The sequence below is a fragment of the Letharia columbiana genome, assembly GCF_014066305.1.
Source record: "Letharia columbiana isolate WasteWater2 chromosome Unknown Sc0000013_s0, whole genome shotgun sequence".
Classification (NCBI taxonomy): domain Eukaryota; kingdom Fungi; phylum Ascomycota; class Lecanoromycetes; order Lecanorales; family Parmeliaceae; genus Letharia; species Letharia columbiana.
In genome coordinates this window covers 593,489-616,816 of record NW_023501052.1, presented here as the reverse complement: position 1 = coordinate 616,816, position 23,328 = coordinate 593,489, and the positions used below count along the sequence as shown (strand labels likewise).

Here is a 23,328-nt window from a genome sequence, read left to right as displayed (position 1 = left end):
TAAGCCGTCCATGCTTTCTCGACCACCCAAAAGTCGCCAAAAGGGGTAAGAGATAATGGAGCACGGTGCCCTGATCTGGTTCACGACCTCCCTTGCAGATCCACACTTCTCCTGCGGAAACAGCACTGTCCTCGACACCTCCCGTTGCCCCAATTCATCACAGATCTTGCCCCGCATCTAGAGTCATGCTGATCAACGCGAGCACGGTCCTCCCCCATTCCTTCACCATGTTTTTCTCCCTTGGCATCTCGTAGAACACGCAGCCTTTGAGGAGCTCAAAGCGGTGGGGGCGGGTGTCCAATCGGCTCAATGTTTGTTCTGCATTGGATGAGGCGGTGTTTGAGACCAAAGTCGTAGTTTGAGGGGGTCTGGACGTAGCGGGAGACGCTGCAGCGGGCCAGGCGGCAGCATAGAGGATGCTGTGGCCTTTGATAGGAGGATGGGGCGAGTGCGGGAGGGAGGGAGGCGGATGCGAGGGCGTATAGTTGACAATTGCGCACGCTTTGAGCTGGGGATTCGGCCAAGGTAAAGGTTGACGCGTAGAAAGGTTGGACTCGGTGGAGCAATACTCGCGTTTGCTAAGCGCATCACGCGCGGTCACGTGCATCGCATTCCTCTTCTGAGACCTATTAATTGTAACGACGATTATCTGTTCAGAGATCTGATGAGAGTAACTACAGATAACGCTGTCACACGTACACTGTAATGTCGATTCGTTAATCTTACAGTATTCACAGAGCTTTCTTCGAAGCGGCGCCCGCCTGTACTCGTACTGCACCACTATTGAGTTGTATGGCTAAGAGGGTCGGGAGGGTCGAGGGAAGGTGGAGAATGAGAAAACGGCCTCTGTTAGTCGTATTCTTTTGGCAACGGTCAAGTAACGCCTGGTGTATCGGACGGACTCGGCCATTCTGAATATGCAGGATGATATCATAGGAACATTGGCGGCTGCCAACATGAGGCTGAGCAAGGATTGACATCTGACTATGACTCGCTCGCTTTCTTTATCCACCAGGTATCCATCCCTCCCTGTCCAACCTTCAAGCGCTGCATTTGCCAATCTCAAACCTAACAACGGCTTGATCAATCCATCCCACCATGGATCCTGCCTCATTTTCCTTCGCAGTAGTCGGCATGTTTTTTACATGCGCAAAAGGCTATAAGATCTTTTCAGACGCTTACAAGGCACCAGCGGATGCCCAGAAAGCAGCTCGAGATGTGCTGATTGAAGGGTGTACTCTAGAGGTTTGGGGCGAGCACTTTGAAATCCATCAAGCGAAAGACCAGCGAAGCGAGAAGCTCAAAATCCATCTGCTGAGGGGACCCATGTTGTATGGTTGCTTTGAGGCCCTTTGCGCCATATCCGAGATCTTTACGGACATCAAGGGGTTGGACAGGAAATACGGCATCTGTTTCAATTATCATTCGAAAGGTGATAGAGTAAGTGGGCAGTCTGTAGCATTACAGCAGCAGGGCTCATGAATTATAGAGTCCGCATATACCTCGAAATGTTCGAGCTCTACTGGAGGGGCGTGATCCGTCACGGAGTCCATCACCAGCAGAGCGAAACGAAAAGAACGGAGAAATGGATCGGAAAGTCCATGACTACAACAACAAGATGTCGCTTCTTCAGAAATGTCGATGGAGTTTGAAAGGCAAAGGTCATGTTGAAACACTCCTCAAGGATCTCAGAAAGTACAATGATGATCTTGTTCGTCTTTGCACGTGGGAGGCGCAAGCACAAATAAACCGGGGTTTACCTACCTTTGCCTTACCACAGTGCAAAAACTTCCTCGATCTGCATTTCATGGCCGACTCCGCCCAGGATGCTGCTAAAGACAAGTCCTCACCAATGGCCGATGGTCGTGAAAGGATTGCGGAAATGGCCAGGTTCAAAGCGAAAGTGGTTACACCTGCTCAAGTTTCTAAGCGGTTCCGAGCCCGTTGGCGTCTTCTTGATAAAAGGGACTATGTTGTGAAAACATCTGGTCCTCGGACGCTTGCAATCTCTCGGCAGGATCAGCAAATAGTGTTTGTTGAGTGGCAATCCTATATTGGTCATGCAGGTCGACCTAATAAGCTCGCCGAGGAACAAATCCAGCAACTTGGAGACTTCCTCAGTGTCCCCGATCGTCCACATGACTTCCGTATACTAGACTGCATCGGACTGTTTAAGGATGAACCAAATTCTCGATACGGTGTGGTGTATCACCTGCCCTCGTATATGCGCGATCTCGCGCGCCGCACTCGCCCTGAAAACCTCGGGCACGTCTGCAAACCAAGTTCATTGACCCATCTCCTGGACAATGTTGATGCTATACTTGACCTCGGCTTTCGCTTCGATCTAGCAAAGAAGCTCGTGTACAGTATCGTTGTGCTGCACACCTGCGGCTGGTTGCATAAGAATATCCGCTCCAACAACATCTTTTTCTTCCCAGCTCGACCAGCTGACAACAAGAGCTTTGAGAACCGCCGAAAGGACCTTGGCCGTCCCTATATCATGGGCTATGGGTTGTCGAGGCCTGATGACGTTGTCCAATCAAATGAACACGATGATCGTGGGCCGCAGCACTACTCAAGGAGCCCTGAGGTCCAAAGGTCAGGTGGCTTTATTAGTAGACGGGTTGAGGTAGGAAAAACAGCCGATCATGATAAACTTCTGGTTCGCCCATCTAGGTCTCATGAATGGGGCTCCGACGCCGATGAAAAGCCTCAATTAAATATCTATCAACACCCGGACAAAATGGCAAACCCCGCCCGTCGCTTCCGACACAGCTACGACATATACTCACTAGGTCTGGTGCTCTTGGAAATTGGACTGTGGCAGAGTCTTCAGACGTTTGAGAATGGCCAGTGGGACGATGCCTATGCTTTTCGACACTTTGTGCTCACTAAGCTGGTTCCTGATCTATGGGGCCAGTGTGGATCGATTTACGGCGGTGTCGTGAAAGATTGCTTGAAGATGTCGAGCGATATCGGTCTGGAGGATGAAGAGGGACGAAGATTGGCTTGGAGTATCGCTGAGAGGTTGAACTTGTGCAATGCATGAGAACGTCGTTATGAATCATCCAACAAGTGTCGCTGTTCCTAGCCGATCAAGCTCAGGGTGGTGAGGCTTATATTTGAAGCAGAGATCGAGAACTCAGATGCAATGAAGAAGGCGAGCAGGTAGATCGGACGCTTCTTGGAAAGATGCCCGCGATATTTATCTTGCTGTTTGCGCTACCTTTGTCTCGAGAAGACAGAACGGACTACACAAGGAGCCATGCGTATACATCATTGCTGGCTTCCTGCCACTACAGTATTTTAAACCTCTGTTCTTGTGAACATGTGAATGGCAATAAAAATGACTAGGATACCCTTGTTACCCCTATGTCCGAGGCTTGGCTGCAACACAAATTTGAATCGCTTGCAGTCTGAGAAAGAAGTGAATTATACTCACATCTGGTATTCACAGCGGCCAAAATTCATTCGGTCGATATTCACAGCGGCGAACATTCATTCCCTTGCAGGTGAATTTGCTTTGAATTCCTTTTAACACAGTGACAACTAAGTGTATTCACCAGAAGCATCCTCTACTATATATATTCCCTCCACTCCCAACAAAACCATCTCTCCTACAACATCTTCCCATCTATATGTATAAATATACACCCGCATAACCATCCTTCTTAACTATCAGTTGCTGGCGAGAACGATAGATCTCTAGTGCAGTGACCTTCACGTTGCCATTTCGCACAGTACCTGTCTTGTGTCAAAAGGTTGTCGCTTTCGAGCCTGCTCTGCTGCAGAGATGACGAACCGGTGAAGCGAAGCGAAAGGAGTGTCCGACAAAGGCGCGATCACTGCAGAGCAGGTAGGTGACAGAACGCTCCCCGGTTCCGTACTGTTCTAACAAAGCTGCATCCAGGGACGATCTCACGTCTCTACGTCGCGTCTCGACGTCGCGTCTCGAAATACTGGAGAGATGTCGCCTCTCCCGTTCTATTCGAGACCTTGGTCATCGAAGCAGAAGAAGATGCCATACAAGATCTCGACTCGAGGCCTTATGACTCTTTGAAAGAAACGAGGTTCGAGTGCCTCCATTTGGTCAGGCATTTCAAGATACATGCAGTCTTCCATCGCATTATCGAAGATCGTCGCCTCCACGGCGTTTATCCAGGAGGCGAATATGAGTGGGAAGAAACTGGTGTTGACGCGTTGAGAATCGAGATGTTGCCCTTACTAGCGCAGCTCAAACCTAGGGCTCTCCGTAGCTTTCGGTACGCTTCTCCTCGAGGACATTCAAGTTCTTGCTGACCACAAGTAGTTGGGATCTAGGGTGTTGTATGCCCAAAGAGATACTCGGTGTCGAGGGCCATCTACAACAAGAGCAGCCGGAGATCGATTCACTATCCCTCAATACAGGAGCTCCGACCGACAGAAACTGGTTGTTTCACGGTGGAGACTACACTATTCCACCACCAGCGCCTCGAAGCTTCTCCTGGACAGGTGCTAGACTGGCATCAGAGTTAGAGTCCTTGCGTGTCTTTCTTGCGGCAAACAGAAGTATCCTCGAAACGCTGGAATTGGACTTCATTGATCGGAATTCAGTGAACCCTGCCTGTCAAACACGGCTGGCGAGTGAAGACCCCCTGCACCTTTACTACACACGTCTTACCTCTTCCGCTGGATCCATCCATCAACTCCTTTCCCGCGCTTACCACTCTCTCACTCTCGGCCGTCTGTCTGCCGTTGAACCTTGATACGACCGTTTTGGCATTCGACTTCGGCCGACTACGCGCTTTGAAAATCCACAGGTGCAAAGACACACACCTTCTACTGCGAGCTATCGTCCATGCTGCCCAGTCCCTCAAGCTCGAATCTCTAGACCTTATGATGGAGGACTTCGCTACCAAACAGGATTGGGGAGGTTCAGGCTTGACAGCATTTCTACAGTCGTTCAACAGCCTCCAGCAACTGTACCTCTCGATTACGCCATCAGGGGAGATAACGACAGAACAATATTTCGAGTCGATACTATGCCATGCATCGACCATGAAGAGACTAGTGTACCACGAAATGACTCTCCATCAACCGGATTCTTTATACCCGAGTGAAGATAGAGATCTGACTCTCGCAACTCTAGATTTGGGCTACGGTTCGACAGGGGGCGATGCACCGTTTTATGCAACAGTCAGGTCTTGAGAGCTTGGGATGCTACGACTCGCTCTCTCAGCTACGACAAATACTGGAGTCTTGCACCTCTACGCAGAGCTTGAAACTTCTCCATATCAGACGTTCGAAGTATGGTTTTGAAACATTGCTCCGAGACAACATGATTCAATGGACCGTGAAGGGGGTTGTTGAGCCCGTGGGGCCGGAGAATCACTCGGCGCAAGCCATCGCAAATTTTGAGCTGTTCGACTTCGTCCGGTGGGCTTTCTGTTCCAGAGGTTTATCAAAGCTCCAGATCTTGGCGTTTGGAGACTTTTCCTATGATGGCCGCTTCGAGGACAAGCGCCTTTTGTTCTGCAGGCAGCGTATGGGTTCACCCCATGGATTTCGGCTGGCATCAAGGGAGAACGTGATCAGTCTGGGCGGCATCCCAAGTGCGCAACTAGGAGAGACGGTGCATAGCTATGACCAAATACAAAGAAGAGATTGCAGCGAATGAAGTGAAGACAAAAACTTATCAAGTACACATTCTTCCATAGATTGAAAATTTTCACATGAATCTCCCACTAAAGCTTCCTACTGAAATCTCTCATACAAATCTCATACATATCTCCTTCTTTTGGTCTGCAGTCCTGTGCAGCGGGCCATTGCTCCAGCCAACAACCCTCTTGCAATCCTTCCTAGGTATCGCTTTGGGATCATCAATTTATCCTTTGCTGTTCTTGGTAAGTCTCTGCTGAGTCCCAGCATTCTCTCTACCATGCGGCTTCATCTCCACGCTCGTTCTCTTAGAGGCCACATATTCGTCCCCTTCCACCTCCCACTTCTTAGTATCTTGGTAGCAAGGTACACACGCGTAAGAGCCTCTCAAGCATGTGCGTATCCTCGTCGCCTAGGTTTGATTCTTCTGTAGCAATCCCCCAGTAAGATTCGCCATCGTTTGCTGGTTCAGCTTGGTTTGCGGCATCCACTAGAGGCCTAGGACTCAAAGAAGTCATGTCGGGTTCTGTAACGTTGGTAGGAAATAGAGCTCCTCAGCTCTATTGACAAGTCCGCTCCTCGTGTTTGATTCGCTGTCGATCTTCAGGGGAAGAAGGGGGGTTTCTGTATCCCCTAGCAGGATGACTGGATTGTCCGCGTCTGTAGGACATGAAGCTATTGGGTTGAAAGACGTTGAGATTCAGATTTGCGGATAAGAGCATTGTACTATCGTGACTTGTACATCATTTGTTGACTTCATGGCCTATGTGACTGCACTGGCTGCTGATCACCGTGAGTGTGTAGATTTGGAGTTTGGGCTTCTGGGACTTGGGGAACGCGCGAGCATCTCCCTTTGCTGGTTCTAGCATCCATTTCCATTCCCATTTCCTCCGGGTCTCTGACTCTCGAGTTGGAGCATACATGGCTAGTATCCCATGGTGAAGGACTGAGAGAAGAAGTACGTGTGCTGAGGAGGAAGATGAATCGGACCTTGGCATACCCCACAGTCAGCAGATGGAATATCAGGACAGGACTAGCAAAAAAACAAGGCAAGCCTTTGGGGCTTTAGATAAAGCTTTATGGTGAGTCAGTCTCCAGCATGACTGACCCATGCAGGGGCTTGGAGAGAGGTACGGTACGGGGGGTTGGGAATTACTTTCAGGCAGTTCAATCCATCGTGTGGAGGAGATGATTTGCTTGACACATGTGTTCACTTCGCTTCATGATCAAATAATCTAGAAACGTAGCTAGGACCTTAGCAAGTAAAGCTGCTACTTGAAAAGCAAGTTCACTCTTCGCCGTCACGTGACCATCCACTAGCGCGCCGCTAATGCGAATGACCTTCGCACTCACTCACTTCTCTTCCTTCCTTCCTCAAGACACTGACCACGGCCAAAGCAGCCACACTGCTTTCAGCTTTGATTAAATCTTCTTCCTTGGCTCACCAGGGGAACTGCGGTCTACGAGGGGAAAAAGAGCCTCCGGGCTCTGGTGCGTCGGTGCGTCTCCACTGGGTGGTTTTGCCCCCAGCTGGTAAAAAAAAAAAAAAAAAAAAATCTTCCACATCTGTGGTAGTCGGACCTCTGGGTTTGGGTGTGTCTCCACTGGGCGGTTTTGCCCCCAGCTGGTAAAAAAAAAAAAAAAAAAAAATCTTCCACATCTGTGGTAGTCGGACCTCCGGGTTCGGGTGTGTCTCCACTGGGCGGATTGGCCCCCAGCTGGTAAAAAATTAAAAAAAAACAAATCTTCCACATCTGTGGTAGTCGGACCTCTGGGTTCGGGTGTGTCTCCACTGGGCGGTTTTGCCCCCAGCTGGTAAAAAAAAAAAAAAAAACAACAAATCTTCCACATCTGTGGTAGTCGGACCTCTGGGTTCGGGTGTGTGTCTCCACTGGGCGGTTTTGCCCCCAGCTGGTAAAAAATAAACAAATCTTCCACATCTGTGGTAGTCGGACCTCCGGGTTCGGGTGTGTATCCACTGGGCGGATTGACTCCCAGCTGGTAAAAATCAAACTTTCCTCTCTCGTGGTATCAGGGTCCTTTGGACTCGCTGGTTCACCGCTGCAGCTCACTTTGGCTCAGGCTGGTACCATTCCCTTGATATCTTCAATGACAGCACAATCTGTTGGTACGCTGGCTGAGGATTGCAGCAGTTCTCCAAAGGTCATGCCGAGCTCAAGACGCGCGCTCGAGAGCGAGATGAGGACAACCTAAAGCTCAAAGCGGAGAATGAAGCACTCGGACTCCATGAACAGGACTTGCAACTCGCGTTGCAAGAAAAGGTCAATGAGCTACGCAAAGCCTGCGAAATGATCGATCACAGTGGGCAAAGCTTCCAGAAAGTGAAGAATATTCTGAAGAAGCGAGTGGAAGCTGACAAAGAGTTTCAGGAAGCGATTGAGCGACTCGAGCTTGGAGAACGTGGTCCTACGCAATATACCGGGGATTTGTCGGATCAGATTCAATCCGATTCCCTTCGCCAGGCCGAGCCTGCACCAATCGCGCCGTCCCCGCACCAATCGCGCCGTCCCCGCGAACAGAAGTTGTCGCCCAGGTCCAAGCAAAGATCCAGACATTAGAAGGAAGAATCAGAGACCAGGACGCACAAATCACAGCCGCGGTGAATAGGGACTGGACAGCTGTGCAGCCGCACCTGGATAAAGTTCTAAGGGAGACCAATGTTGTTCTGGTCCAGCAGCGAGACGTGCTTATGAAGGATCTGGACCAAGCCCATAGAAAGAACGATGATCTACAAAAGCTGACACAGGGTCTCATGGAAAAGCAAGAAGACTCAGAGTCATCTAATGTTGCAAAACTGGAAAAGGAGCAGCAAGAGCTTGTTCAGCTCCGAGTGAGGGTGTCGGCATTGGGAAAAGCAGCCGAGCAGGCTGATATCCAGAGGAAGCGACTCGAACACGTCCGAAGGGCGGAGAACCGGGGAAGGGAATTAAAGTTCGAGCCTGGAAACGACAAGCTCCGAGCCAAGGCTAAAGCTCTCGAGCTTACATGTAACGACATGAAACCTAAGATCGCGAAGCTACAAGCGGTAGTACAGAGAGCTCGACGGACACGCGAGGCTTTTGTGCACCGCTGGGACGAGATCAAGCGTCTCACCTACTCTACCCACAAGGAGCAGCAGCTACTTGCAGCATTAGCAGAAATCGTGAACGAGGAACTTTTGGAGTGAAAATGGAGATGCGAGTGCTCAGCTGAACAAAACCCAAGGGTTCAAAGATAGTTCGACTACGCTGTCTGGGCCAAGTCTTCCATTTCGGTCTCATCCTTTACATGCTAATGGCTGGCGTCTTTGTAGTCCCACCTTCGCTGTCTACTTCTGCGACCTCGAGAAACAAAAACAAGGTCTTCTACATGCCTCCACTGAACGGCTTGTAGAAGACCTTGTTGACCACTACTAGAGCAACTCCCAAGCTAACTTTCGTTAGTAAGCTCAACTCAGTACTCGTCTCCATTCTCAGCAAGAAATGCCACACAACTATCCCACCGTGATCACTGAGATCATTTTCTCCTGCCACCGTGTCCTCTTGCCACACCAACCTATCGGTTTGCGAGAACAATATGGCTAGTCTGGGCCGACTTTCAGAAGAGGTATCTGACTATTTGGCCGATCAGATAATCTCGGCCAAGACGAAGAATCTGAAGAGCACCATGTGCGCGGAGTTCTCGAACATACTTCACCTACGTTCGAAGACTATGAATGCTGCGAATTTTAAAAGCCTGACAAATGTGACGCGGGAGACTCTGCTACGGTTTCTTGACTGGATCGCGCTTATCATCATCCTCAAGACGCCAATCATCGATACATTACCTATCGGATGCTAGGAGACCCTAAAGTTCCGCCACACATCTGTCAAGTGCTTGACACAGATCGAAGGCCTCGAGGTATCGTCATCAAACTCATATGACGAGAAGCGGAAGAAGGCCAGGGTCGAACTGGATCAGTTCCGTCGGGAGAAAACCGCTTCGGAAAAGTTCGTTGGAGCCCAACTACCCCTATTCTAAGGCAACCTCAACAGGTCACCGGAGTGAGTCAGGTACTCATCAAGAGGACTTGGTACGTGATACAAGGTTCAGACAACGAGGCCCTGAATCTTGTACTGGAAGTAAAATTCTCGGACGAGAATGCGAAACCGATTGTGGGCTTGCCAATCGTCAAGATTGATAAGACGAAGATGAAGACTGTGCAGTTGCAAGCGAAGATGTTGGCCTTGGAAGAAGACGCAGCGCTGGAAGCATTGCGTTCTCGACAAGTTGACCGACATCCAAACAAAGGGTACGTTTCCCGAGATATGAGGAAGCATTGACTCACGCTTATAGGCCCGCTGATAGCAAAGAGTCCATTCGCAGCGCGCTAGTCGAGGTTCTGGACAGCCTCATGGAAATGACTCACTACAACCTAAAAAAGCGCTACATGGACGATTCCGCCGCATTTTTGCGACATTTGCTCTTCGAGCGTAGAACACTGAGATCCAACAACGTTTTGAAGATCCGGAAAATCATATCACGGCTCCCAAAAGCAAGCCACCAGCACAAAGCAAAGAAATCGGCTAAGAACGCATCGGCATGTGACAACTTGCACAAACTGTATGTTGAAGATTCGAGCAGTGAGTTTCGCAAGAAATTCGAAGAACAAGACCGCATCGCGAACTTGCGGGTTGCCGAATCGCAGCAAACTGTGAACAAGCTCAGGCAAAAGTTCGTCGACCTTGAGCGGTCTCGTTCGGCCATTAAAGCAGGGTACTCTATTCACAAGCCAAAAAGCCAAGCCGAGGACCAAGCACAGGAGCTTGAGAATGCTCTTACCGAAGTAGCTCGACTACATCAAGCTGTTGAAGAGCAATTTCAGACTATTGAAGAGCTGGAGCAGCTGCTGATGAGTACCGTAAGTTCCAATAAGAAGATTGTTTCTGGGGAGGTTCAGAGTCACCGTTGCATGAGACTCAGATGGCGCTTGCAAACGAGCACGTGGGAGATCCTGCAGCACAGCCTTCTTTAGTAGATGGCCCTATTCAAGAGGATTGGACATCTTCAACATTCGGGGATCAGCTGGAAGTACCAGGAGAGGACATCGACGAGCTCGAAGCGCAATACTCGGCTAAGGACCAGATGCGTGGAAAAGAAGCCACGTCGGAAAGCCAGCTCGGCGATCTCAGAACAGAGAACGCTGAGCAAAGAAGAAACGAAGGGTCTTCGGCACCAGAAGCAGGATCTCCACGAGAAGAACCTTCTAGTCTAAGAACAAGACAAGAAATGGTGCAAACTTTTCGAGGAATTCATGCAGCGGGCAGCAGATGTGCAACGCAAGGATGCCTCCAAAAATCAGAGCAAGAAAGGATTCAATGATCTGCATTAGATCGTCAAAGTGGGGGAACTGCTGGACGTCTGAGTTGGCTTGAAGAGAGTTTTTGGTGATGCATTTTCGAGTTCAGGCTGTCGGAATCGCAATAGCACCTGTCAGGACAAGAGGAAGAAAAAAGAGAAGCTCTACCAGGGCGAATAAAAAAGCCCGAAGATGATCTCAAGCATACAGAAGAGAAGTTCCTGTCTATTCCCGGAATATTTGACGAAGAAGTCTCCCAAATATAACTAACGGACAACAGATCTGGGTTCTCGAAGAGGACATTGACGTGGCTCGACAAGTCTTTCCTTGCTCCGCAGCTCGAAGCTTAATCACCCACTCACAAGCAAACTCCAACATTGTGCAGAACCAAAATGAGGAGCAGCATCACACGGACTTGGAAACCTCAGCTTGGGAACACGACTCTGAGACAGTAGAGCAACACTCCTCGGTAGCAGAACCCGGATCTCATGGCAATGAATCGCCGCACTGAAGAACGCGAGCGAAAGTAGCACAAGCTCCTTGAAACATTCTTGCAAAGAGCGCCAGAAGTCCTACGTAATGGCACGGCTCTACACAAGATCAGGAAAGCTTTCTCCGATTTGGAGAAGAACGCGAACGAGGGATCGTAAGGCATTTGAATCAGTGTAGCCGTCGTTAACATGATAGCGCCAAACAAATACGGTCGCGACACATCCAAACAAGCCCCTTCTGTTGGCCAAGCGGAGTGAAAGCAATGGGCAGCAAGGTAATTATGCTACGTCACGAGATTCGATCGTTTCACATACGCTTACCACTTGCAGGCTGGTTCGAAAGCTCTACTCCTCTCTCTGGTTCTGAGTCAATCACATCATTTCTCTAATTACGTCGGTCCCCAACGTCGTCGAGTGCCAACGAAAAGAGGATGAAGTTACAAGAGGACCAAGTGAGCCAAAATGGGGAATGGGCGCTAAAGATGGCTGAAATACGTGGACAGACGACTTGTGTCTAACGTTGCGGTACTGATCGGGTATCACAATCCATACTACCTGAAACCTTTTTCGCAAACAGCGGAGTGCAATATTTGCATGGCCCTCTCCTACCTCGTACAGCGGGTTTCCGGAGCTGACGGACCTCCTCAATTACAAGTGCTCGGTTCGGCAGATTTTTCCATGATGGCCGCTTCCCAAACCAGATCGTCTTGTTCTGTAGACAGCTTTTGCAACCTTACAAGACCCTCTGGCGACTGGCAAAAAGGGATGAGTCTAATATATCCGATGGCATAGACCGTCCGATGGACTTTCTGGGGGCTTGTCCGAAAGACGTTACCACGCTGAACAGAGATGTCTTGAGGAATGAAATCGAGCGGTGCCCAGGATGGTCAGTGTAGGAACCTTATTCGCAATGATTACGCAGTAGCAAAGTCGAATCCACCGTCATTGCAACTCGGAAAGCCATTGGTGGAGTTGGAACAAAGATGAACAGTGCCAGCGTGAGTGTCAACTCTTCTGCCGGGTGCACACGCTCTGCGAACGCCTGCTATTCGATCGCAATTCCTGCCACAAGAAGTCCAACGGAAGTTAGACACACGATTCGTGCAAGCTGAGGGTTCTCTATTCATGGTCGAAATCATTGAGGAGATCCTTTCCGACTCGGCCCCAGTCTATTATCAGGATCTGATGCACCATCCAGACCTCTCTTCAAGACTAGTCGTACTCAGACACTGGTTCGCTCTCTGTACCGCAACCAGTTACCATGGGTACATTCAGAATTTCGAGCAGGACGGAGCATTCGCCGCTGAGATATTTGGCAAGGGAACCCAAATAGGCATTTGAGCGGTGGGCACAAGAGATCGAATCGATGGTGGATACCACTGAAGATAAGAAGCAACTGGTCGAAACATATGGCCTTTTTCGATGCATGCTGAAAAGGTATATAAAAACATCATGGTGTTTGGCTGGCTAATCTGAAGACATTTGTGTACCTTCATAGGCTGTACGACGATAGATCTGTATACCTAGAGTCAACGATTCGACTCCGATGGCGCATTACAATGGAGATCATGATGTACGTGGCGGAGGAGCTGTTGTGGGGCGTGGAGCGTTGGGAAACTTAGCGAGGACTGAGATTGGACGGACCCATGGAGGTAAAAGAAGAACGCAAAACCATTCTTAAACATTTAGAGAATAAGACCGTGCAACGCGGAGGATGGAGTAACCATGGCTAAAGGGGTGGTTGTATGGAAAAGACAAGGTCGTCTGATTGAGCGGTGGTTCCATGGCAATCGTCTCTTCATCTGGAATTGTTTGCATATGGGACTACTCGAGTGCTGTCGAAAGGAGGTCATCAGGGTTACTGGGGCTGGAGGAACGCATTGTTCAAGAAAGCAAGGCGGATAAGAGAAGCAAGTTGTGGGAGACGGAAAACGTGTGGCATTGCGAGCTCGGTGACGTATCACAGAAAGTACATTCGGTTCCGGATGCTTGTCTTCTATCTCCTGCCTCATGATGCCGGGGGCAAAGGTTCAACGGATATCTGTCCTTAATCCGTAACCCTTGTTTTTGAATCAGTGACTGCTCTTCCCCCACTGTTAGTAGCGACCTCCCTGATCGATTCATGGGATCACTGACTCAGACGCCAGGTTCTCGGCAGTAGCATGCTCCTCGCTCTGTGTTTTGCCGCAATGAACTAGGAAGCTCCGCCACATCATGTTCCATCATATGATGAAGATGAATTCCCGGCCTTCCAGAGCCCTGATCCAAGCACAAGATCCATTCCCAACTCTTGATGGTTACAACACATTTTTCTAGCTTTTCATGCCACACGAGCTTGCGACGGTTCGCGTGGTGGATAGTCACGACAGCTTCCTGGGATTTGGTGATTGTTGTGAAGCTGACCGTTACTTCATCTTCGCCGAGGATTGCGCGAAAGAACACAACACCACCAACATCATGAAGAAGGTTCTCCAATTCTGTCGCGTGCGCCTCTTCCATAGCCTCGGTGTTCGACAGTTGAGCGCGGAGACTCTTCTCCCTCTACGATTGTCGTCAGCAATCCAACAAGATTCTAGCAAGTGCCGCAGGAAGGAACACACATCGGCCCGCACCTTTTCCTGCTCAGCAACTTCCTCTGCCATCTTTCTTCTCTTCTCCATAATAATTCTGAGCTCGTCTTTTCGTAGGTCGACCAGCGTGCGAAGGCTTCTCAGTATATACCAGGTCCCTGCTTCGCCAGCTCTTCCACGTCCGGAAAGTTGCCTCGGCCCAGGAGTAGCTTCATCGTACTAAGACGCTCAGCAACGCCGCTGATAACGGTATCTAGGTCATCAGTCACGGTTGCTGAAGCAGAAGAATCGTTTGCTGGCTCCTCGGTGGCTGACTCGTCGGTTTTCGGCCTCTTCGCGATTGTGTTGACACCGGCGGACTCTGTTTTGATCTTTCGTTTCGAAGATCTGCTCTCAGCTGACGAACCCACCTGCTTGATGGAAAGTCCAGGTAGAGAGTTGGGAGTCATCTTGGTAGTAAATGAGGTGGTCAGGGTCGAAGTAAATCTCTCGACGGAGAGCGGTCGCGTTGAACGCAAGGCTGTTGGTGTGGCTTCCCAGGTTTGGTTTTCTCTGAAAGCGCTAGAAAGTTTTGGGAAGGCTTGGAAAGATGCTGGTGATGTAGTGTAAGATCTTTGAGAGCTGATGTCGGTAAATCAGGTGGGAAATTTTGTGTTGATTAGAGAATTTTCTCGAGTCTTCACACAGGATCTCCGACTTTCTAGATGGTTCTAATGTTTGTAGCTTCACTTAGACATCGCAACAAAGCTTTTCTCGGTAAATCCATTTTACGGCTGCTAATGCCGCCTTACAATACAGTGGTAGCTACCGAATAGAAAGGGCCATATGTACGCCGCACTCATTTCCCTCTCCATGATTCAGAAGGTAGGACATCTTCACGGATAAGACTCATTGCATCCCCTTGAGTGCAGTGGACCGCGGGCAAGCGTCTCGAGGAGGATTCAACGGCACTCTCGCAATGTCGTTACTTTCGGGGCGTGTCGACGCCTTGCTTTCAATATGGCTAAGGCTGTGGAGGATGATGCCCCTCTACTGGCAACGTCGACGCCATTACCACAGATTGGCGAGGCGACTTTCGACCACTTGGCTCTGCTACGTCACACACCTCCAACGGCATTGAACCGTTTGGAGCCAGCGTCGCAGCCTCAGTACATAAACCAGACATTGCCTATGATAGCAGAAGGCCAGAGCAGAACAGAACACAAAGACAACTAGAAAGCTTACAGTCGAAAGCAGCCACACTGCCACAGCTCTGACCACAATTCTGTCCTTGGGCCCACCAAGAGAAAGTATCAAAGGATATCCGTGGTGGACCCTGCGCAGAATCTCATTGCGCTTCGGTGGTACGGAAAGGATGCAGAGGCCGTTGCAAAAGCAAAGAGTGCTTTCGAGAACATGCTGGCTGGTGATGTGTCAATGAACGGAGATTTTGGAAAGGGAGAAGAGGAAGAAAGTCCTGGTAGGCACGGAAGTGAGAAAGATGGAAAGTCGCCGTGTTATATACTCCAGAAGAACAGCGCTTCGATGCAGGAACCAAGTTCGATTCCCCAAATACAATACTGCATACAAAAGTGTCTACTCGAAAACCAGTTTATTTCGGTGCGGTACAGCGTCGTAGAGATTAGTTCCCTGATTTTGCCAAACATCAACACGTGACGACACCCACTAGCGCGCCTTAGATGGTCAATAATTTTTCGGCCCTCACCTTCCTTCTTCAAGACACTGATCATTGCCAAAGTAGATCTCACTGGTCACAGTCTCTGATCATAATCTTCTCCTCTGGCCTCGGCAACCAGAGGAACAGCGGACTTCTGAGGGAAAAGGGGCCTCCGGGCTCTGGTGCTTCTGAGTCTCCACTGGGCGGATTTACCCCCAGCTGCTAAAAAAAAAAAAAAAAATGTCGTCTATCGGTTACCAAACAGCGCCCAGCAACTCTGCGCAACATAGAGACAAGTCGCGCGTCGAGGTTCTCGAGCACCTTCTCGAAAAATTGGAAACGGGAGAGCTTAGCTCTTGTCCGGCAGTCAGAAGCTGCGTGCGAGCTCCTTGGAGCACGCGTTGAAGAATTAGACGAGCAGGTTCAAGAACAAAGTCGACAGGAAGACTTCCTCCTGGAGCGTTTGTACTACTGGCGCCAGAGATTTAGTGACCTGGAGAAGTCGAAGCAGTACGAGGAGCGGCGACTTCAGAATCTTATCAATGATCTCAAGGACAAATACATGGGGGAACAGATGTACCGATTGATAAATGAGAACGAGATCTTTCAGAATACTATCAGGAACAAAACCCGAGAGATCAACGGGATGAGGTGGGTTCGCGGCTTTGCAGAAGATGATGGCCCGCAGTCAGCAGCAACCAAGGAGACCAAAGAGCCAAAATCGAACGACGACCCGACCCCATACTGGCTTACTCACAATCATCCACAGGACTGGTATGGCATCGCGTTAGAGGCATCACGTCCATCAGAAGATTTGAGCTCACGCTCGCGGTCTTGGTATAGTATGCCTCATGAAGAAGCTTCCAAGCAACCATCGCCAGAGCCACAGTCTCCCGAGTCTCTTCAATTCGGTCCCTGCCCACCCGACCACCATGGTCCGGAACTCCACCACATTCCAAGTGAGGGGCTGGTTGTTTGACGAAGAGCTTGAGAGCGCTCACGTCGATAGTGACTTGAGTCAGGGTCGAAATGGAGAGGAGGGAAATCTCGACGATGTCGAGAAGCTCAAAGCAGAAAACGAGATGCTTCGGCTCCAAGTACGAGTCCTTGAAGACAAGAACATGGCCAACGCCGAGCAGGAGCAAAAACGGGGCAAGTTGTATGCTGAGTTCCTACGATGGGCGCCGAAGGTTCAGCAGGAAGGTTGGCTCACGAACAAGGTTCGGAAGGCGTATGCAGCCTGTCAAAAGATCGTTGAGGCGCTGGAACCAGGAGACTGAAGCGTATTAGGGTCACTCTTGGGTGAACTCTGTGAGTCTAGAGGTCGAACAGATGGAGGAGATTCGTGTGCTGCATCAATTGATGTTGCGAACTTTACGCTAAGTATTCTCAATCCCCTAATTTATATTTGCTGACTGACGTGTTGCAAGAGTACCAGAGCATCAACATCATCCTGATATCCTCCCGTCTCGAACTTGACCTGTCGTAACATTGTTCACACCCTCCTAGTAGCCACGTTTTGGAACACCACCTGATCTGTACTGGACATGAAATGTGGCCCATGGGATTCCTGAGATAGGACAATTTATGCAACCTGCGCATCACACCTACCACCGTTTTCACCACCTGATTGTACTGACATGAAATTGGCCCTGGATCCTGAGATAGGACAATTTATGCAACCTGCGCATCACAAAAGCTGCATCTTGACACGACCACCCCTCGACAAACGTCTTGTCCAAACTCGAGTCGGGGAAGGAAAGGCATACCAGTGAACAGATGAAAAAGGGGGTGAAGAACTTGGAAAGGCTCATGGGTCGTAATAGGGTATGTATAAACTGGCGCTCGTAGGATCTCAAAATAACCTGTTGGATAATGGGCGGTTCTGCTCCAGTGTTCGAATCAAGACATCATAGTAGCAGCAGAGTTGGCTTGCTGATAACAAATCCCTTCATCAACTCATTATCTCACTTTACAACTTAATAATCAACAAAGAACGTGGACACATCCCTCCTTGCTCACATTCCTTTTTGGCCCACCTGAGACTTCTGCCATCGAAAAATCCAGAACAGAATTCGAATCTACCAAAGACGTGGGTCTGGTGCGATCTGGGGAGGTATGATTGCGTATTAGGCATAGGTGGAGGAAGCAGAGAGCTTGAAAACTATTGTAGAGAGTACAGCTGCGATTTGAATGAGGTACTGGGAGGCAAAGTTATACTTGCTGGGCTTGCGGTTTCATGCTGTTAAACGTATGCTGGTATTCCTAAAACTGCAATGTTTGCGTCTGAGCAACTAAGTTCGGTCTTCTTAGCAGTAGGAACATACCACGACTTTCCTATATATCTCCTCACCACTTAGCAATGGCACTGCACGCGTAGTATTGTAGGAAAGTTTTAGGACACTTTAGTACCTGGCGGAAGAAGTATGGAGTCCCGATCATCACCGCGCTTCCCGTTTTCGTGCTAGCGTGGAATTAAGCGAGGAACCAGAACAAAGTTGCTTGCTGCTTCTTCTTTTCCCTTTTCTTCTTCAAGTGACCGATTACTGCTAGAGCTTATGCTTGCCGTTTTAATCACGATCTCCCCTCTGCAAAGCAGAGGACAGCGGTACTGTGGGAAAGGGGCTCCGGCTCCTACGGAACTCGTGTCCCAACACACCTCCGGGTGTGAGTGCGTCTCCACTGGGGAATTGAACCCCCAGTTGCTATAATTTAGAATGTCTTCATCAGGGACATCTCAACCTTCTATCGATTATGACGAGGATATTGCCCCTGCCCTCCCCGCATCGGCCGAGCCCAACCAACCACTGTCTGCATCATCAGCGATGGACGCAGCTCTTATTGAAATCTCGAGTGGCGCTCCTACGTCAAGGACGATAAGAAACGAAAGGCGAGCCGGTGGTTTCGACCCGGTTGCATTGCTCAGAGAGAAGGTTAAAGCTCACCAACAAGTCGAAGCTGACGCAAAGGCCGAAGCAAACAAGGCAGCTGCGTTCGGTCAGACTCAGGGACCTCGACCAGAAAAGCGAAACCGACCTCTTTCCGGCATTTCACCAACCGCTTCAGGCAAGAAGGCCAAGAGCGACCATCCAACGGCAGATCAGAACGCCATGGATATCACAGGAGACGTGCCTGCCAATCGACGACCAACCAGCTTTGAGCACCTCTTCCGAGCCGGGCCGATGCCGTGTGCAGTCATGATCGATGCAAATGTGGTCATGGGCAACCCATTCCCAAAATCATCAATGCCAGGCTGGGATTTAAAGGTCAAACTCGATCCAGGTGTTTTGGCACAACCCTCCGTCGGACTCAATTTCAAATTCGGTAAGGACGGCAGCGACTCCAAACGGGCAGATCACTACAACACCTTCGCCGTAGGCTGGGAGCCAGGAGTCAAGATCGGAGGCAAGTGGATGATGGAAGAATTTGGTGTTGAGGCAGCTACGAAGCCATCAGTTCCCCAACTGCTAAAGTTCACCTACCCGCCCGCCATTCAAGCGCTCTGCAAGAAGCCAGAAGATGCCGACAAGCTGTTCTGCATGACTTTCAAGAGCAACGTCCACAAGTCATCGCCAATGAAGGAGGAGTGGGCCCAGGCTTTGAAGGGTGATGACTGGGTCGCACCTTCCGATAATCTGCACCGCATGTATAGCGGAGGAGAGCCAAGCTATCAGGTCACCGTGTGGTTTATGAACCCCTACGCCACATCTGAACGACTCATGGACGGCTGCATCTTACCACTTACCCATGCAGTGGAGGACCACACACCGCCATTCCATCAATACCTGGATGAGAATGACGAGCCCATGATAGACTGGGGCCTAAAAACCATCGGCATAATCGGCAACGGTATGTATAGGCGGTATCCCAAAGTGACGGACCCGGCCGGCAAAAAAGTCGAGGATAGGTCGCGCAATCCTACATACTACAACTTGCCGAAGACGGTAACCTGGGATTCGATCAAGACATTCCACGTCACCTACGGTGTTCCTCTGGTCCGCGAGTTGCAATACAACGAAGGTGTGCACTCCAAACTCGCGCTGGATTACCATAGGGTTTTCCTTCAGAGAATGCCAGAGTTCACCGTTGAGGGCAAGAACCTAGTGCCCGCCCCGAAGATGTTGGATACCTACTGGGCTGGGGTTCGTATGACCCGTGATCAGGAGACCGGAACGAAGGCCGCTGTTCCTCCAGTAGGCACGACCGTCACCATCGAAATCGGGGACTCCGGGCCGGCAAAGAAAGGGCGCGAGATGTTCGGCGAGCACCGCTGCTATGGCAAAGTTGACAGCTATGGAGGAAGAGCCTGGCTCGAGACGACTGGGACAGACTTCGTTTGTCTGATGACCATGCCGAGGCGCTTCAATAAAGACGTGAAGAGCTGGCCTACTAAGAGGTACTTGGTGGATGAGAAGCTACCCCTTGCCATGGTCACTGTCAAGGTCGATCGTACCACAGCAAATCGGGACAAACGAGCGTTCGCCAAGCTCTGTAGCGAGGACTATGCGCCAGGGCTCCTTGACCCGATCCGTCTGGCCTTTTGGTCAGATCCCAGCAAAACAGGTACGGTCACTGACCTCACAGCAGGGCCCGCGCACCGTCGGTCAGACGCGAACAAGGATAAGTACAAGCAGATCCTTCAAGACTTGAAACAAACCCGCAGGAGCAACCAAAGCCAGGACAAAGTACTCATGGCAGCCTCTTCCATGCGAAGTAATATCGCAGTGGTACAGGGCCCACCAGGTGCAGGCAAGACGAGGACTCTTCGTGACAAGGTCATTGCTCTGACCAAAGTTGGACACAAGGTCGTTTGTGTCGCTTCTTCCAACGTTGCCGTGGATACAGATGCCAATGCTGTCTGGAGTGGCCTTAGCCCAGAGGATAGGAAGGACATCAAATGTCTTCGTCTTGAGACCGATGGCGCAGAGAAAGCGCAGCGGCTTGCAAAGATCGGCTACGCTGCGTACACTGGCGCGGATGGTGAGGCAGACAAGATGCCTGAGTACCTTGGGCCAGAAGAGGCTCAGGATAACCCAGCCATCCGGAACGCCCTCGACAAGATCTGCATGGAGTTCGCCACACGGCAGGAATACGCTACTGAGATGTTCGAGAAGTACGAGAACCTCAATGAGGCGTACCAGGCTATCCAGGAATACGACCCAATAAAGCGGTCCAACGTTGCCGCCGGTATGACACTCGACTACCGCATCTGGGAGATCACCGAAAGAGATAGGCGGATGGCCGAAGCGGACTACAGAGACGCTCGAGAACGCTTGTCACCGGATGAGTTCCACAGGCAACTTGCCACCGGTGCAATCTCCATCGCCAGTTTCGACAACTCCAAAAAATACAGGGAGTGCATGGCAAAATACCAAGCCAAGCGCGGAAGGATCACTAGGGTAGAGAGGACGGCATTCGAGGACGAGAGCGACTCTATGGTCGAGCGAGTGCTGGCAGAGACTCATATCTTGTTCAGCATCGCAAGTAATTGCGGAGGGTCTCTGCTCGAAGGCTCCCGCTCCTTTGTGCCGACGGCCATCTTCTGCGATGAGACTGGCCACATATCCATTCCCAGTCTCTGCGTGCCACTCACGACGTTCGAGAAGTGGGAGGGTCTCTTCTTGTTCGGCGACATCCAACAGCTTGAGCCCACGGCGCTGTCTGGGCAGTCCAATGAATTCTTCGCGAATGCCAAAGTGTCACCACTGGCTTTACTTGCCATGAAGGGATTCAACAGCTTGGTTCTGGACACGCAGTATCGTATGTGTCCAGCATGCTCAGCGTTTCCGCGGTGGCAGTTCTACGACAATGCAGGTCTGCACGACTCCGATGAGGTCAAGGAGGACAACGATGTACGGAAAGCCATACGCAAAATGACCCGAGCTGCCAATGTCGGAGGAGACAATGGCCAAGGGTCAGAGTACGTCGTTACCAACGTGGCAAATGGTTGTTCGCGGGTCGAGCTCAACGGGACGTCCCTCGTCAATTACGCCAATGCCGACTCTATCCTCAGATTGGTGGACCGCTTCCTCACAGAAGGAACCATCAAGGCTCGGATGATCAAGATCCTTAGCTACTACCAAGGACAGCGTCGCCTTCTCAGAAAAAAGATTAGCGACATGCGGTGGCCTAAGGCGATCAAGGACGCCATCGAGATCTCCACCGTCGATGCCTTCCAGGGTAAGCAGTCTCGCGTTATCATCGTCGACATCGTCGCTGCGAAGGACAAGCTCAAGGCTTCGATGGCAAGATACGGGAATCCGCTCGAGGATGAAGACGACAATGGGGGCGAGGGCTACATCCAACCGGGGATCGCCACTCGCCACGTGAGGAGTCCCAACCGTCTCAACGTCGCCCTCACTCGCGGTAGGGATGCTACCTTCGTCTTCTGCCAAGCGGCACTGCTTGTGTCGAACACCAAAACGAACCGCGGTAAGCAATACAATGCTATTGCCAACATGATAGGCGACGCCAAAGAGCGCGACTGCATGATGACCGATTGGATAGAAGACTCGCATCCCGAGAGCATCGAGGACCGTGCCAAAATGGGCGAGGAAAAGCTCCTGGTTGAGCGAGAGACCCAGAGACTGAAGGATTACGATTCCCTAGCCGCTGGCAGGGTCAATTGGAAGGATATGAAGAACCTGCCGGCCAGACCCAAGGCTGGTCCGTTGCCAAAGTACCGCACCCGCGGAGGACACACCACGCGGCCTATCGGTAATCCCGAGCTCACGGCAATTGCTGACGCTCACGATGCGGAGCAAGCGCAAATCGACCTCGCGAAGGAAGCCTCCGAGGTCACTGCAGAGGCCCATGCGGCGGAGCAACGGTCTCTGGAGCTAACGATGAAGGAATCCCTGAGCTCGTCGGATTTCCCTCCCCTCCCTACCGCCAAGGCCGTGGACACCTCCGAGCAGCCCTCCGCAATGGAAATTTCGAACCAACCTACCGCAGCGGACGCGGAGGCCGACGACGACCAGAATCATGAGTCGTGGATGGTATTCAGGCGGAGAGGATAAGGAGGACAAGGATACCCGGGATGCTGGGGCTGGGGAGGAGGAGGAGATGGTGGATATAGGCCAGGAAGATGAGCAGTTTGCTTGAGATCTTGTGGGCGTGGGAGTGGGGGGAGGGGGAAGGGGGAAAGGAGAAGGGGTAATTTAGACCTGATGTTGCTTTGTTGCATCGTGAAACACAAGTCGTCATATTCGGGGATTACTATACACTTCTCTAATATCCATGCCTACGTATGCTAGAAAGCAAAGAGTTATATGCTCGTATTCGCCAATGGAAGTCGCTATTGGAAAGAGATAATCCCTACAGACTTACCTGAATGATGCGAAACGTCGGCAACTGTTTCGCAATGACTTCTCAGGGTTATGCGACTTGCGAACGGGTATTCTTGTTTTCCGCCCAAGCAAGACATGTTATAGCCGATACGGCCTGACCTGCAGTCGAGGCTTCCTCCCCTCCAGAGTCCACTTGGTCGTAGAGACGTTTGTGGGAGGCGGAGCAGTGGCAGGACTGGAGCTGTGCTGTCAGGCGTTTGAGCTCGGCTTCGGTAACGTTCTAGTTCACAACCAAGTCAGCCTTCTCTCCGTTCAGACCATCCAATTCAGCGATCAACCGGTTTTT

General features: G+C 50.7%; 10 protein-coding genes across 10 annotated transcripts; 7 read left to right on the top strand and 3 right to left on the bottom strand.

Annotated features, from left to right (window-relative positions):
- Positions 1-157: 157 nt before the first annotated feature.
- On the bottom strand, positions 158-607 carry HO173_005124 (uncharacterized protein; the record flags this gene model as incomplete). Its single annotated transcript, XM_037307042.1, has 1 exon — positions 158-607. The coding sequence occupies one exon, from the start codon at positions 605-607 to the stop codon at positions 158-160; it is 450 nt and encodes a 149-aa protein (XP_037166166.1).
- Positions 608-1,098: 491 nt separating this feature from the next.
- Positions 1,099-3,049, top strand: HO173_005123 (uncharacterized protein; the record flags this gene model as incomplete). Its single annotated transcript, XM_037307041.1, has 2 exons — positions 1,099-1,440; positions 1,490-3,049. The coding sequence occupies 2 exons, from the start codon at positions 1,099-1,101 to the stop codon at positions 3,047-3,049; spliced, it is 1,902 nt and encodes a 633-aa protein (XP_037166165.1).
- A 143-nt stretch (positions 3,050-3,192) lies between these two features.
- HO173_005122 (uncharacterized protein) lies at positions 3,193-4,745 on the top strand (the record flags this gene model as incomplete). Its single annotated transcript, XM_037307040.1, has 4 exons — positions 3,193-3,269; positions 3,811-3,856; positions 3,901-4,262; positions 4,310-4,745. 4 exons carry the CDS (start codon positions 3,193-3,195, stop codon positions 4,743-4,745), a joined length of 921 nt encoding a protein of 306 aa, XP_037166164.1.
- Positions 4,746-5,167: 422 nt separating this feature from the next.
- On the top strand, positions 5,168-8,824 carry HO173_005121 (uncharacterized protein; the record flags this gene model as incomplete). Its single annotated transcript, XM_037307039.1, has 3 exons — positions 5,168-5,611; positions 7,788-8,061; positions 8,121-8,824. The coding sequence occupies 3 exons, from the start codon at positions 5,168-5,170 to the stop codon at positions 8,822-8,824; spliced, it is 1,422 nt and encodes a 473-aa protein (XP_037166163.1).
- A 389-nt stretch (positions 8,825-9,213) lies between these two features.
- On the top strand, positions 9,214-10,651 carry HO173_005120 (uncharacterized protein; the record flags this gene model as incomplete). The annotated part of the gene is made up of 4 exons (XM_037307038.1): positions 9,214-9,381; positions 9,478-9,630; positions 9,690-9,928; positions 9,973-10,651. The coding sequence occupies 4 exons, from the start codon at positions 9,214-9,216 to the stop codon at positions 10,649-10,651; spliced, it is 1,239 nt and encodes a 412-aa protein (XP_037166162.1).
- Positions 10,652-13,602: 2,951 nt separating this feature from the next.
- HO173_005119 (uncharacterized protein) lies at positions 13,603-14,108 on the bottom strand (the record flags this gene model as incomplete). Its single annotated transcript, XM_037307037.1, has 2 exons — positions 13,603-14,007; positions 14,067-14,108. 2 exons carry the CDS (start codon positions 14,106-14,108, stop codon positions 13,603-13,605), a joined length of 447 nt encoding a protein of 148 aa, XP_037166161.1.
- Positions 14,109-14,176: 68 nt separating this feature from the next.
- HO173_005118 (uncharacterized protein) lies at positions 14,177-14,485 on the bottom strand (the record flags this gene model as incomplete). The annotated part of the gene is made up of 1 exon (XM_037307036.1): positions 14,177-14,485. The coding sequence occupies one exon, from the start codon at positions 14,483-14,485 to the stop codon at positions 14,177-14,179; it is 309 nt and encodes a 102-aa protein (XP_037166160.1).
- A 550-nt stretch (positions 14,486-15,035) lies between these two features.
- On the top strand, positions 15,036-16,672 carry HO173_005117 (uncharacterized protein; the record flags this gene model as incomplete). The annotated part of the gene is made up of 3 exons (XM_037307035.1): positions 15,036-15,184; positions 15,287-15,495; positions 15,966-16,672. 3 exons carry the CDS (start codon positions 15,036-15,038, stop codon positions 16,670-16,672), a joined length of 1,065 nt encoding a protein of 354 aa, XP_037166159.1.
- A 103-nt stretch (positions 16,673-16,775) lies between these two features.
- On the top strand, positions 16,776-16,973 carry HO173_005116 (uncharacterized protein; the record flags this gene model as incomplete). Its single annotated transcript, XM_037307034.1, has 1 exon — positions 16,776-16,973. One exon carries the CDS (start codon positions 16,776-16,778, stop codon positions 16,971-16,973), a length of 198 nt encoding a protein of 65 aa, XP_037166158.1.
- Positions 16,974-18,410: 1,437 nt separating this feature from the next.
- HO173_005115 (uncharacterized protein) lies at positions 18,411-22,712 on the top strand (the record flags this gene model as incomplete). Its single annotated transcript, XM_037307033.1, has 1 exon — positions 18,411-22,712. One exon carries the CDS (start codon positions 18,411-18,413, stop codon positions 22,710-22,712), a length of 4,302 nt encoding a protein of 1,433 aa, XP_037166157.1.
- Between the last annotated feature and the right edge of the window lie 616 nt (positions 22,713-23,328).